This window comes from Mirounga angustirostris, unplaced genomic scaffold, assembly GCF_029215605.1.
Source record: "Mirounga angustirostris isolate CCGP_5_RB_7025 unplaced genomic scaffold, mMirAng1.0.hap1 SCAF_3, whole genome shotgun sequence".
NCBI classification, from domain to species: Eukaryota; Metazoa; Chordata; class Mammalia; order Carnivora; family Phocidae; genus Mirounga; species Mirounga angustirostris.
Window position 1 is genome coordinate 177,221,765 of NW_026991711.1, and position 12,997 is coordinate 177,234,761.

Sequence of the window (12,997 nt, forward strand, 5' to 3'; positions counted from 1 at the left end):
CCCTCAAACAGGGAAGTCCTAAAATGGGGCTCCGGGAGAATGAGTTGCAAGATGACGGGCTGAGGAAGTAGAAAGGCTTAGAATCCAGGTATGGGGCAGGGGGTGGGGAGATTCTTCCAGGGCTGCTGCAGAAGAATCCAGGCCATGCAACTTAAATTGTTTATTGAAACCTCAGTTCTACAAAAGCGTGAAAAACCCAGATACAAAGCGGTGGCCAGAGTGGCCTGTGAAGAGAACACCCAGGAGAAAACCGGAAGAGAGGGAAGCCCAGGAGCAAGCTATTAAGAAGAGGTTGGAAGACAAAAGGGAAAGGCTGAAGGTCCCAGCAGTCCCTGGCTCCTTTAGGCTATATCCGGGGGGATGGGTGTGGAGAGGGTTCCCCCTGCCCCCGGCCTTCCCTCGGCAGATCCCACCTCAGCCTTATCCGTCCCTGGCTCTCCTGCTTCAGGGACATCACACAGGCCCCCAGTCAATGTCCCCCCTCTCCCTCACCCCACTTTTACCCTTCCATCCTAGGGAACTCAAATGCAAAAGTCTAGAAGCCAGGAAGGTAGAGAGACAGGGGCTTCTCCTCTGGCTGGCTGTGGTCACCAAGCTGAAGCTTCCCCTGGTACCATCACTGCCCTGGCCAAGCAACCAGCCACTGAGGTCTAGGAGAGTGAGTGACCTTCAGTCTTTCTGCCCCACAACCCCTTAAGCTCCATCACCTAGGAGGACAGGGACCAGCCAAGGACCCAGAGAGGTAGAGAGGATCTAAATCAAGCTTTGCCCCTCCAGGTTCTCAGGGACTCCCAGATCCTCTTACTGTACTCCTTGGAGGCCTGCCTAGCCTGGGAAAATGAAAGACTTGAGACGGGCTAACTCCATAACACTGAAAAGGGAACACTGTTGGGGCTGGGAGAGCAGGGGGGGCATTGGGCTCCAGAGCCAGGGTGGAGCCAGGCCATGGGAGTGGTACCCAGGTTTGGGGGGCCCAGTGGGGACTGTATGGTTGGAGTGGTGGCAGGCGTGGCAGCTTGGGGAGTCTCTCTGGAGCTTCTGACAAAGGGGACAGTTCTGGAGAAGAGTGGGAGGGGCAGGAGGGTCTGGGGGAGGCAATGGTGGAGGAGTCAGTGAGGCCAGGAGACTGCCCCAGAGTGAACGCAGCCCTGGGTCACCTTCTAGGCCACCGGAGACATTAACAGGACATGGCAGGCCCTGTGGCACGGAAGAAGGTATGCAGGGTTCCAAGAGGCACCTGGAGGCCAGTCCAAGGTCTGGGGGGCCTGGTGAGGGGCTGCAGGACAGCCCCAAGGACTGGTGAATTACAGCGACCGAGGCCACCGCCAGGGCCACACTGCTCACGTATGCCATAGCTAACAGGCAGGACAGCTGCGGGAGAGAAGATAAGAAAAGTCAGTGCCCAAACACCCTTCCCCCAAGACCCGCTTCTGCCTTTAACCCACCCACCCTTGTCTGCTCAAGTTAGGGCTCTCTGTCACCATCTACTCTCAAAGCCCATCTCCTGAGGCCTTCGGCATTTGCTCATCCCGCCCTACACACCAGCCCACTCCCAGCCCCTCTCCTTCCCAACCCTCCTCACCTTTGCCAGGCGCTGGCAGAGGGAGCCCAGGGCCAACTGCCAGGCCGGCTGCTCCAGCAGCACACACAGGTCTGTGTAGGTGTACCAGCCCCGCCGCCGCCCCTGCTGCTCAGCCACACTATTGGCGGGGGAGAAAGACAGATGGCATCTACACCTCCCCCGCAGCTGGCCCAGTGGCAGCCTCATTCCCCTAGGGACCCCCCAGGACACACTGGGTAACCTGTTACATGCACAGACTCCTAGGCTACCTGTTGATCCAGGAATTGAGGATGAGACTGAGGTCTGTATTTTAAATAAGCTCCTTCCACCCTTCCAAAGGTGATTACAATGGCTTAGGAACCACTGCCTTGGGCGATTCTCTTTCCTGCCTCCTGCCTCCCCCCAGTTACCCAGACCCTCCTCTCTGTCGACCTCTTATATGTCTAAGCCCCCAAATCCCTTGAGCCCTCTCTCCAACTCTAGAACCTACCAGCTCTCCAGCCAGCTCAGCACCTCAAAGATCTCCCGAGGGTCAGTGTAGAGACGCCAATCCTACGGGCAGGAAGACAAGGGCACCGAGCAAGCTCAGATACAAGCCACAGTCACTTAACAACCAGGACCACCGCACCACCTACAAGCACCGCTCCTGCAGACTTCCCTGTGCCAGATACCGTCCCAAGACCTTTTACATATTAACTCATTTAACACCACATTATCTGATTTCACGGTACACCCTCCATTAAGGGCAAAGAGAGAAAATAATCCTAAGACTGGTCCATGCCCATAGGGAGCTCAGAGTCATGAGGCAGAGAAAGTCTGGATGCAAATAATCAGAACCCAGGGAGATAAGCTGTGACTCAGAGTGTAACATGTAGGGCCTGAGGGAATGGGGGGGCGCGGGGGGGGGGGCTGGGGGAGGCGGCAGCACCTGCTCCATTTCTGGCCTCACCATGCCAGGAACCTCCAGAAGGTGGGGAGGGAAGCCACTAATAAGGAAAAACACAAGGAGAAGAGGCAAAAAGAGAAACAAAGAATCTACAGAACGCTGACAGAGAAAAGCACAGGATGAAAGGAACACAATGAGAGCTCAGAGGAACTGAGCGAGAGACAGAACAGCCACTCACCATGGCACTCAGGAAGCCCCGCTCCAGGGCATTGAGAGTGGGCACGGCCACGCCCCCTGCAGCTCCCCATTCATCGTTGAAGACCTCCTCCTCCTCCCCTTCGTCATAGAGGTACTTACTGGCCACCATCTGCAGAGGGGCCAGAAGCGGTGTCAGAAGAGCTGGCACCCAGCTCCTGGCTCACCAGGGAGATGAAGGGGAGGGGCGTCCTACCATGGAGATGAGGAACAAGTCAGAGGATGACACGTGCTGTAGGTAGTCTGGGTTTCGATGCCGGAGCCGCTCGATGTACACGAGAGCAAGCATCATGGCACACGGGGAGATGCACGCCTCCCTGCGTGGTGGAAAGGGTCACTAATTAACCCCAGGGATCTTTCCGCTCTTAGAACTCTTATGACACTCACCCCTGTGTCTTTACATCTTCTCTTTAGAGATAACTATTTCTCTGTCCCTAGGGCCCAAACATTCTCATCCCGTCCCCCTCAATTTCAGGCTCACCGGGACACATGAGCTACGTATTTCTTCTGGAGTCGGCGAATAGGGCTGGGGGCTGCCTTCTGGAGCAGTTCCACAGCAATGTCTGCAGGAGGCAAAAGAAGGCAGAGTAGCCAAACAACTCCTCCCTTACCACCCTGCCCCCACGCACACCTAGTTCCCGCTGCTATCAGCAGAAAATTCAGATCTCTACGATCTGAGGCCTTAGGGACAGGACCACAGTAACAAAATAGATCAAATTCTCCCATGTTGAGACAAAGGCCCATTCCACATTTGAATTTCAGCTCCTTCCAGCAGAAAGACTTATTTCCAGGTCACGTGAAATTACCTAGATTTGTCTTTTGCCCTGCTCATCTGAGAAAATAAACAGGCCTTGTGAATTCGGGATACCTATATGTATCTCATATACAAATCAAGAGTGATACAAATTCATAAGACAGCAATATTTTCTACTCATCTGGACTGAAAAAAACGTGAAACGGAAAGCGGGTCCTTGTACTAGGTAGCAGTAAATTAGCTATGACCAGTGTAGCTCATGGGGTATGCACCTGCTCATTTTGGTGACGCCTGACAACCCCATCTTCATGCTTCTCCCTTGTCCAATCACGCAACACTAACCTGCCACGGGGCTGGAGAGTTCCTCCAAGCTGCAGTCAGCTTCCCAGTCCCAGCCATAGTAGAGTCTCCTTCGGATCCGAGCACTCAGTTTCTGGTGTCCGGGGAGGAACTGAAAAACGGCAGGTGGCGGAGGGTGAAGGGCAGAGAAGGCTACGGTGGAGATCCTGGCTCCAGCGTGGAAGTGGGGTGTGGGGTAGCAGTCTCACCTCACTGCTAGTGGAGCCCATGCCCCACCCCACCCCGTTCTCCGGATTATTTGCCAATTGCAGCCTATCTACAGTGGGGGGTCCGGGGGGCGGGAATCCTCCGCCACTGACTGCTCCCCAGGAGAGGTCCTCCGAGAACCTCCCGGGCTGGCTAACCCTGCCTCCATTCCTCTACCCCGCGGCTCTCCCTCGGGGCCCAAGGAGCCGGGGCCTCGAGTAAGCAAGGCTTGAGAGGTTGCCCCCTGGCTTCCGGACCGAGCCGTCAGGGGAGATGACGGCCCCGCTCGGGTGCCCAGGGGAGCGCCCGGGGTCCGGGCTCAAGCACCGGGAGGCCGCGGAGGGGGCGGGCCGCGCTCTCACCGTAAAGTCCTGGAAGCCTGTGAGGGAGAAGGTGCCTTCTTCGTCCAGCAGGAGCCCGGCCAGGTCCATCGCGCCGCCACTCGCCGCCCTGCGAAGGTGGAAAGGAACGCGTGGTAAGGGAGCCGCGGAGCCCTCGCCTGCGCGCCGTCCTCCCCAGCGCAGACCGCCGCCTTGGCCAGCGCAGCACCCTGTCCTCGCGCCGGCGGCGGCAGGCGGGGCCGGGCTGGCGGGCGCCTCTTCCTGTTCCGCCCCGGGCGGGGCTCCGGGCCCCGAGATCCGTCTCCCGGTGCGGGCCTCGGGGGCCCGGGGCACTCACCTCACGCAGTGGAGAGAAGACCGGGATGCCAGGCGCGTGCAGCGAGTCTGCCCCGCCGCGCGTCTGCCCGGCGTTTACTAGCCGCGGGGGTGTCGCCGGCGAGTCAGCGCCCGGCACTTCCTGCCACCCGCTGGGCCCAGCCGCCAGAACCGACCGCCACGGAGGAGCCGTGCTCGCCTTCCTCCTGGTCGCCCCGAGCCCGGGCGAGTCCCAGATCTAAGCCCCAGCGTGTCCTCGTCTGGGTAATGGGGACAATTCCCAGGGGACCATGCCACACTGAGGATGAACGAGCCCGGCTGACCTTTTCGTACCAATGTAGATAATTAATGTAAGTAAAACCAAGATGCAGGACGAGTGGCTGCCAAATGTTTTGAAAAAGATAACACAGAGCAATGTACATACATACAAAACATCGGAAAGAATACGGAAAAAACTTAACAGTGGGTGCACTGTGGTCAAGGTGGCAAGGAAACTTTTTGCTGTATACCTTCCTGCCAGTAGTTTGAATTCTAAACCAAATTACGTTCTTTGTGGGGTTACTGCAGAAATTAAATGATCACAAGGGACCACAAAGCGCCTGGTACGTTGTAAGCCTCGATAAATGGTATTAGCATGCCTCCCCAAAATAAACATCTAATCAGGATTCTATTTTTAAACTCACCCCGCAACCCCAATCTCCTGTTTGAGCAAGGGATCGGAAAGAGTTCCGATATGTGCAGGCAGTAAAGTTTACGGAAGGGGATGAAGAGAAAACAACTTTTCTGACTAGACGAAGCTGTTTTTGAGTCGGTCGAGTCACGCGCTGGTGTTTGTTTATCCGCTGAGGGGAGGGAACTGGAAGGACCAGTAAGTCAAGGGCTGAGTAATGGGACGGCCGCCGCCCTTCCCGAGCAGGAGCATTTGGGACACTGGGCATTTGGAAGCCCACTCCCTGCCCTTTCGGTCCGCATCGCACCAGGAATACCAACTCCCTAGCCGCCCTGCCTACACAGGGAGAAGAAAACGGGCTGGCGTGCAGAAACGCGGAGATACAGTCCTTAGGCCCCGCAGAGCACAACAACGCACCAACCGGCCGGGGAATCACGACTCCAGCAGCCACAACACGAACCTGCGCAGAAGCAGGGTCGCTGGTAGCCGCCTGCGCGCAGGCGCGGGCCGCCCTATCCCGGCGGTTAGTGTGCGTCACGTGACGGGCTCGTTGTTCCGCCGTCACGTGACGGGCCTCGGCGGCCTCGGCGGCCTCGGCTGCGCTCTCCGCGGCGTGCGCCCCCTTCCGCCTAACGCGCCCTCGGCGGCGGCCGCGCAGCCCTGGCTCCTCGCGGGCTCGGGCGGCGGCTGCGACGGGGCTATGGCGAGCGGCGGTGGCGGTAGTAACAACGGCGCAGGTGGGGGCCCGGGACTGGGCCTGAGCCTCGGCCTGGGCCTGGGTCTGAGCCTAGGCATGGGGGAGGCCACCGGCGAGGCGGAGGAGGAGGCGGCCACGGCCGAGGCGGTGGGTCGCCTGGCCACGACGCTGTGGCTGCGGCTTCGCGGCTGGGAGGCGGTGCTGGCGGCAGCGCAGCGGCTGCTGGTGTGGGAGAAACCGCTGCACAGCCTGGTCACGGCGGCCGCGCTCAACGGCCTCTTCTGGTAACGGCCGCGGAGGAGGAGGAGGGGGCGGGGCCGGGCAGCGCGGGAGAGCGGGGGCGGGAGGGGCCGCGAGCACCATTCCCGTTCCCGGGGTTGACACTTGCCCCGGGGGAATGACCCCCTTCCCCCGGCTGTTGTCCGTCGGGGTTGCCCCATTCCTTTATCTCGGGTCTCGAGTTAGGCCTGGAGGTTCCCGTTCCCCCATCAGTGGGCGCTTTTCAGCCTTTCGCCATGGATGCGGGAGCCTCTCACCCACTCACCGCCGAGGTGCCTGTTTCTCCCTAAGGTTGCTGTCTTCGTCGTCCCTCCGGCCCTTCTTCCTACTCAGCGTCTCACTTCTGGCCTATTTTCTGCTGGATCTCTGGCAGCCTCGCTTCTTCCCTGACATCTCAGGTGAGTGTTAACTTCATTCACCAAGCCCCGTTGTGCACTTGCTTTGTGCCTGACTCTGCTGGGTGGGTTGAAAGGGGAGGGAAAATGTACAGCAGGCAACCAGCTGCCAGGCACCAGCACTTCCCTAGTTGGGAATTGCCCTCTTCTCAGAATCAGCGTTACGTGAGTGTAGTAGTTAAAAGAGTGTGGACTCTACAGCCACTTTGCCTGGGTTCCGTTGCTTGCTCTGCCATTTGCCGTGCATGTGACCTTGTAAGAGCCGCTCAATTTCTGCTGGTCTCAGTTTTCTTTTTTATGAAACAGGGATGATAAAATTTATTTAGTAAGGACGTGAAAACTGAATGAGTAAATACATGTTAGGTTTATGGTAGAGTTTCACATACCACAGGAATCATAGGAGTGTTAGGTTCTGTTTTGTTGTTGTTATCCGTGTATCTACTAAATAGGTGTTTTGGAGCAATTAGAGGTCAGGCTGTGTGAGTTGCTTGGGATGTAAACATGAATAAGATGTGTTTGAAGGGCGCTCAGTTGGTTAAGCATCTGCCTTCGGCTCAGGTCATGATGCCAGGGTCCTGGGATAGAGTCCCGCATTGGGCTCCCTGCTTGGCAGGGAGTCTGCTTCTCCCTTTGCCTGCTGCTCCCCCTGCTTGTGTTCTCTCTCTTTGTCAGATAAATAAATCTTAAAAAAAAAAAAAAAAAAAAAAAGATGTGTTTGAACAGAGTGAAGTTTGGGACGCCTGGGTGGCTCAGGCGTTGGGCATCTGCCTTCAGCTCAGGTCATGATCCTAGGGTCCTGGGCTGGGGTCTCACATCGGGCTTCTTGCTCAGTGAGGAGCGTGCTTCCCCCTCTGCCTGCCACTCACCCTGCTTGTGCGCTTGATCTCTCTCTCTCTCTCTCTCTCGCAAATCAATAAAAAATCTTTGAAAATAGTGAAGTTTGGAGCGCTTGCCTGGCTCAGTTGGTAGAGCGTGTGACTCTTGATCTTGAGGTTGTAAGTTTGGGCCCCATGTTGAGTGTAGAGATTACTTAAAAATAATAAAATCTCTTAAAAAGAGAAGAAAAAGAGGGAAGTTTAAAGGAGGAGATAGACGTACAAATACAAACAGCAATAACAATGTAATTTTTTCTGCAACTGGCATCTGAAGAAAGTGCTCTGGGAATGCAGAGGAGGGGCAACCATTCCGGCCCCGGGGAGTGTCTCCCAGAGCCCCACCACTCAACTTGTTCCCCTGCTCTCTTTATAGCACCATCTCCAGAGGAGACGCACTCTGACAGGTGAGTGCAGGCCACCTCTTGAAGACAGACACCCAAACCCTGTCTTTGGTGTCAGTGTCAACACAGTACACGGCAGCTTCTGCAGGCACAGACCCCAGCATAGCAAATGGACTGGCAACAAGTTTGGTCCGGGGTTCCTATTTAGGTGTTTGGGTGCCTGCTCCTTTGGGGGCAGAGGTTTGGCAACTCTGGGCTTTGCTTCCCCAAGTTCAGAACAGCCTCCCTTTGGGAGGTGGGATTGTCCGCTTGCTTAGAGTGCAGATCTCATTGGCATTCTCGGAGGGATTTGAGTGCCCAGGAAGCTGGTGTCTGAGGCCTCCAGGGGTCATGTCATGTCTCCCCAGTGAGGGTGCGGGGTCAGGCGCCCGGCCGCACCTGCTGAGTGTGCCCGAGTTGTGCAGATACCTGGCTGAGAGCTGGCTCACCTTCCAGATTCACCTGCAAGAGCTGCTGCAGTACAAGAGGCAGAATCCAGCTCAGGTAACCTCCACGTCATAAAACGGTTTCCTGCACTGTGGGGAAATAGAGGGGGGTGGGAGGCGGGGAGGAGTAATGTGAAATCCCTGGCTGGCTGGCCGGCCACTGGAGAGAGAGGGCTGGTGCCTTTTTGAGGCAACATTCGCCGGGAGTAGCTTGGTACAGGAGTAGTCTCATTTCCGGGAATACGCGTTTGATGTTTTCATACTGCTTCTCGTCAAGGCAGATCAGTTTGAGTTATAGGTGTTTGGTGGTGTCTGGTGTAAGCTTCTTGAATTGCTGGTCTTGGGCATTCTCTTGACTAGGTCGGATCACCACCTCCCTAGAAGGCATACCCCTCCTCTGTCAGCTGAGCAGCAATTTCTTGCCCAGATGAATGGGGCGTGTACTTTTTAGACCCTCTGCTCTTCTCTGCAGTTCTGTGCTCGAGTTTGTTCTGGCTGTGCTGTGCTGGCCGTGCTGGGACACTATGTTCCGGGGATTATGATTTCCTACATCGTCTGTGAGTAGGGTTTAACCCCTGCCTTTTCTGAAGCCCTTTTCTTCTCTTTTACTGGACGGAATCAAAGGGATTGACTGACTCTAAGGGAGGATGGTGCTCTCTCTCTGTTTGGTTATCCATTTACGGAGGTCTCCAGGGGGTGCTGGAGTATTAGTAATAGTACAAGAGTTGGGGCCCCTGGGTGGCTCAGTTGTTAAGCGTCTGCCTTCAGCTCAGGTCATGATCCCAGGGTCCTGGGATCGAGCCCCGCATCGGGCTCCCTGCTCCGCGGGAAGCCTGCTTCTCCCTCTCCCACTCCCTCTGCTTGTGTTCCCTCTTTCGCTGTCTCTCTCTCTGTCAAATAAATAAAATCTTTAAAAAAAAAAATAGTACAAGAGTCATCTGGGGAGGAGAGGAGTAGATGTGGAGCGAGGAGGTTGGTATAGCCTCCAGAAAGCCTTCAGCCTTTTCTCTTTAGGGACCGGTTAAATGGGGGCCCTTAGGAAATAGGCATAGGGAGCTCTGAGTGAACTGTCTAACCCCCTAGTGCTCAGTATCCTGTTGTGGCCCCTGGTGGTTTATCATGAGCTGATCCAGAGGATGTATACTCGCCTGGAACCCCTGCTCATGCAGTTGGACTACAGCATGAAGGCAGAAGCTGACGCCTTGCATCACAAACACGACAAGAAGAGTAAGGGGCTCCCATACCCAAGAGGGGGTTCTGCGAGAAGGGCATTGGTTTATGGCTCATGAAGTGCCCTGGAACTTACTTTCCAGTTCCTTGGCTGTGTTTGTCCCCCACCACTGTCTCTGCTTGGTCACTGACCTGCTGTTCTTATTTTTCTAGAGCGGCAGGGGAAGAACGCACCCCCCGGAGGTGATGAGCCACTGGCGGAGACAGAGAGTGAAAGCGAGGCAGAACTGGCCGGCTTCTCCCCGGTGGTGAGGTCCAGGGGAGATGGGATGTCAAGTAGAAGGCTGGAGGAGAATCTGCTTCATAGTAGTCGCCTCTCAGGGGGGTGGGAGTCACTGGGGGGGGGGGGGGAATGCTTTTGAAAAAATGGTTCTCTCATTTTCTCACCTGTTGTGTTTTCCGGGTTGTCCTGCAGGTGGATGTGAAGAAAACAGCATTGGCTTTGGCCATTACAGACTCAGAGCTGTCAGACGAGGAGGCTTCTATCTTGGAGAGTGGTGGCTTCTCTGTATCCCGGGCCACAACTCCACAGCTAACTGATGTCTCGGAGGGTATGAGAAGCCCTTTGCCCTTCCAATCTTCCTGGTCCTTGTTGTGGATGTTGGCTGTGCTCTCTGGCTGTCGCTCCCATAAATGTTTTTTCTGGGACCCGATGCTCTAATTCGACTTCAAGCTCCTGAAAGACCTTACCATCTAAGGCCTGGTCCAGTATTCCATGTCCTAAGTTCTCATCCTTGAACCGATTGCCTGTTGTGATGGTTTAGAACAGCAGGTCCATCCACCCATGCCTCACCTTTTGTTTCCTGCACAGATTTGGACCAGCAGAGCCTGCCAAGCGAGCCAGAGGAGGCCCTGAGCCGAGAGCTGGGGGAGGGAGAGGAGACAGAGCCGGCCCCTCCTGAAGACCTGCTGGGGCCCTCTCAGGCCCTCTCAAGGCAAGACCTGGACTCGGAGGAGGAGGAGGAAGATGTGGTAGCCAAGGAAACCTTGCTTCGGCTCTCGTCCCCCCTTCACTTTGTGAACACGCACTTCAATGGGGCGGGCTCTCCCGCAGATGGAGCGAAGCTGTCCCCTGGAGGACCAGTGGAGACACTGAGCCTGGAGGCAGGGAGTGGTGACCTCACCACTCCACCGATCACCCTGTCACCCCTACTTTGCCTTGCTGAAAGTGACCCAGTCCCCTCCCTCTCCGTGCTCCCACCTCTTCCCCAGGACTTGCCCCGGCCCCTGCTTGCTCCCGAGGAAGAAGAGGCACTCACCACGGAGGACTTCGAATTGCTGGATCAGGGGGAGCTGGAACAGCTGAATGCTGAGCTGGAGTTGGGGCCAGAGACATCCTCAGAGCCCTCCGATGCTCCGCCCCCTCCCTCCCTAGAGCCCGACACCCTGTCTCTGGTACAGTCAGGCCAAGAGGCTCAGGCTGTGGCAGAGCCATGAGCCATGGGGGAAGGGGTTGCAGGCACAGTAGGGTTTCCTGGCTAGGGGCGCCTCTCGTTCTTCCCTGCTCTAGGGAGAGCTCATGCGTGGGGAAGCTGGCTGTCAGACAGTAGCGAGCTCACCCCCTGCCTGCCTGCCTGCCTGCCGTCCCAGGCCTGGTACAGTGCCCATGCCTGGGATTGGTTTTAAGTTTGTAAATAATTTTACACTTGGGTTAGTGGATGTGAACAGGGCCAGGGAAGTCCTTCCCACAGCCTGCACTCGCCTCCCTGCCTCATCTCCCTTCTCGTTCCACTATGCCTCAAGCCCTGGTGGTGTGTCCCTTTCTCTTTCCTCCTATCCTCAGGGACCTGTGCTGCTTTGTCCTCGTGTCCCACTGGTGGCTTGGTTTGGGCACTTTATCATTCTTCTCTCCTGTCCCATGTTTCCTTCTGCTTTGTTTCCTGGCTGTGTCCTGGCCTTAGCAGCTCAATCCCCACTCTTGGCCAGCAGGCCGTGGCTAAGCTTTCAGGAGGCTCCTGTCTGCGTGGTACAGACTAAACCTTGGGTGGTGGGTCAGGCCAGTGGTGATGTGCTTAGGCCACTGAAGGCCACGTGAGCTCCACGGCACCATTGCCCTCGTTCCTCCCAGGCTTTCCTGCTAAGGGAGGAGAGCAGGAGTCCCACAGCATGTGCTCCAGCACCGTGTCAGTGAGCAGGAGCTGTGTCCTGTTGGGATGAAGGGCTTTCTTACTATCCTAGGAAGGAATAAAGAGACTGCTCTCTGGGGGCTTGGATGGTCCCAGTGTGGTGGGACCCCCTGGTAGGGTCAGGAGGTGGACAGTAACATCTGTGCAGGTGTTGACTGGAAAAATAAAGTGTTGATTGCCTAGAACTGCTGCCTTTCTGCCTGCCTCACTGCAAGATGCCTCCCACACTGCTCTGTCCCTCCTCACCCTCCTGTTCCCCATTCTCTCTCGCTCCTGGCTCTTTATTTACCTGGGTGCGAAACAAGGCCAAAAGCAAGCGTTACCCTAACAGCCCTAACTTGCCCTTAGTCATCTTCCCTGACAGTGTGATTTGTTTAGTGAGATTTAGCATGTGTGAATAAAGTATATGCAGGAGGAAATTGCTTCGTCTTCCCAATCAGTAGAAATTGAGGACCGAAACAATTGTTTACTATGCTGCCTAGAACCTTAATGTTCTCAGAAGTCCTTACTCATCCACATGTTACCAATTAGCTCACTCAGCTGTGATTTATCTATCCTGGGGACCCAAACAAGTAGGGCTTAATGCCCATATCAAAACTGATTTGTGGCCGAGATACACTAAAAAATAGTATCTTACACTAATTGAAGGCTAATATGTGCTCAGCACTCTTCTGATTTATGGTTGGTTGGTTGGTTTAAGATTTTATTTAAGAGTGTGCTGGGGTGGGGGAGCAGAGGGAGGGGCGGGGGAAAGAGTCTCAGGCTGACCTGTGCTGAGTGCGGAGCCTGGCTCGGGGCTCCATCTCACAACCCTGAGATCACGACCTGAGTCGAAACCAAGAGTTGGATGCTTAACCGACTGAGCCACCTGTGTGCCCCAGTGATTTATATTAGCTCCTATTTTTTCCTCATAATCCTGAGATACATACTGTTAGTAACTCCGTTTTACAGATGGGTTAACTTTCCTGAAAGCCACAGTCCTAGTAAATAATGGAAGTCAGGATCCAAACCTAAGCAGTTTGGCTCCAGAGATCGTGCCAGAACAGGAAGCCCCTGTCCATCAAAAGGGCACAAATGGGAAGATGTTCAAGGACATGGGAACCACAGAGAACCAATCTAATATCTCAGCTTCATAGAGTGGACTCGTAGTAGTCCTTGCTCTTTGGGGAACAACATTAGAGAAAGCCCTAACCTTAGCAGAGGGCCTCTTTGTGAGTTCACACCCTCTGCCTTCAGCTGGG

At 55.6% G+C, this 12,997-nt stretch overlaps 2 protein-coding genes across 8 annotated transcripts; one reads left to right on the forward strand and one right to left on the reverse strand.

Annotated features, from left to right (window-relative positions):
* Nucleotides 1–145: 145 nt before the first annotated feature.
* On the reverse strand, nt 146–5,798 carry CNPPD1 (cyclin Pas1/PHO80 domain containing 1). 3 transcript variants are annotated; one of them, XM_045867967.2, is made up of 9 exons: nt 5,746–5,798; nt 4,365–4,452; nt 3,799–3,907; nt 3,184–3,265; nt 2,899–3,019; nt 2,686–2,814; nt 2,052–2,113; nt 1,583–1,700; nt 146–1,371 (listed from the first exon to the last, which is right to left on the reverse strand). In XM_045867967.2, exons 2-9 carry the CDS (start codon nt 4,431–4,433, stop codon nt 826–828), a joined length of 1,236 nt encoding a protein of 411 aa, XP_045723923.2. In that variant the 5' UTR covers nt 4,434–4,452; nt 5,746–5,798; the 3' UTR covers nt 146–825. The 3 variants fall into 3 exon arrangements, with proteins under 3 accessions (XP_045723923.2, XP_045723922.2, XP_045723921.2); XM_045867966.3 differs by lacking the exon at nt 5,746–5,798 and adding an exon at nt 5,342–5,481; XM_045867965.3 differs by lacking the exon at nt 5,746–5,798 and adding an exon at nt 4,681–4,819.
* RETREG2 (reticulophagy regulator family member 2) lies at nt 4,872–12,178 on the forward strand. Of its 5 annotated transcripts, none has more exons than XM_064587076.1 (9): nt 4,872–5,008; nt 6,596–6,702; nt 7,849–7,978; nt 8,323–8,458; nt 8,873–8,957; nt 9,484–9,627; nt 9,784–9,878; nt 10,046–10,181; nt 10,442–12,178. In XM_064587076.1, coding segments are annotated over exons 1-9 (1,461 nt in total). In that variant the 5' UTR covers nt 4,872–5,006; the 3' UTR covers nt 11,068–12,178. The 5 variants fall into 5 exon arrangements, with proteins under 5 accessions (XP_064443146.1, XP_064443148.1, XP_054361986.2 ...); XM_064587078.1 differs by having other exon boundaries at nt 7,948–7,978; XM_054506011.2 differs by lacking the exon at nt 4,872–5,008 and adding an exon at nt 5,546–6,309.
* The last annotated feature ends 819 nt before the right edge of the window (nt 12,179–12,997 follow it).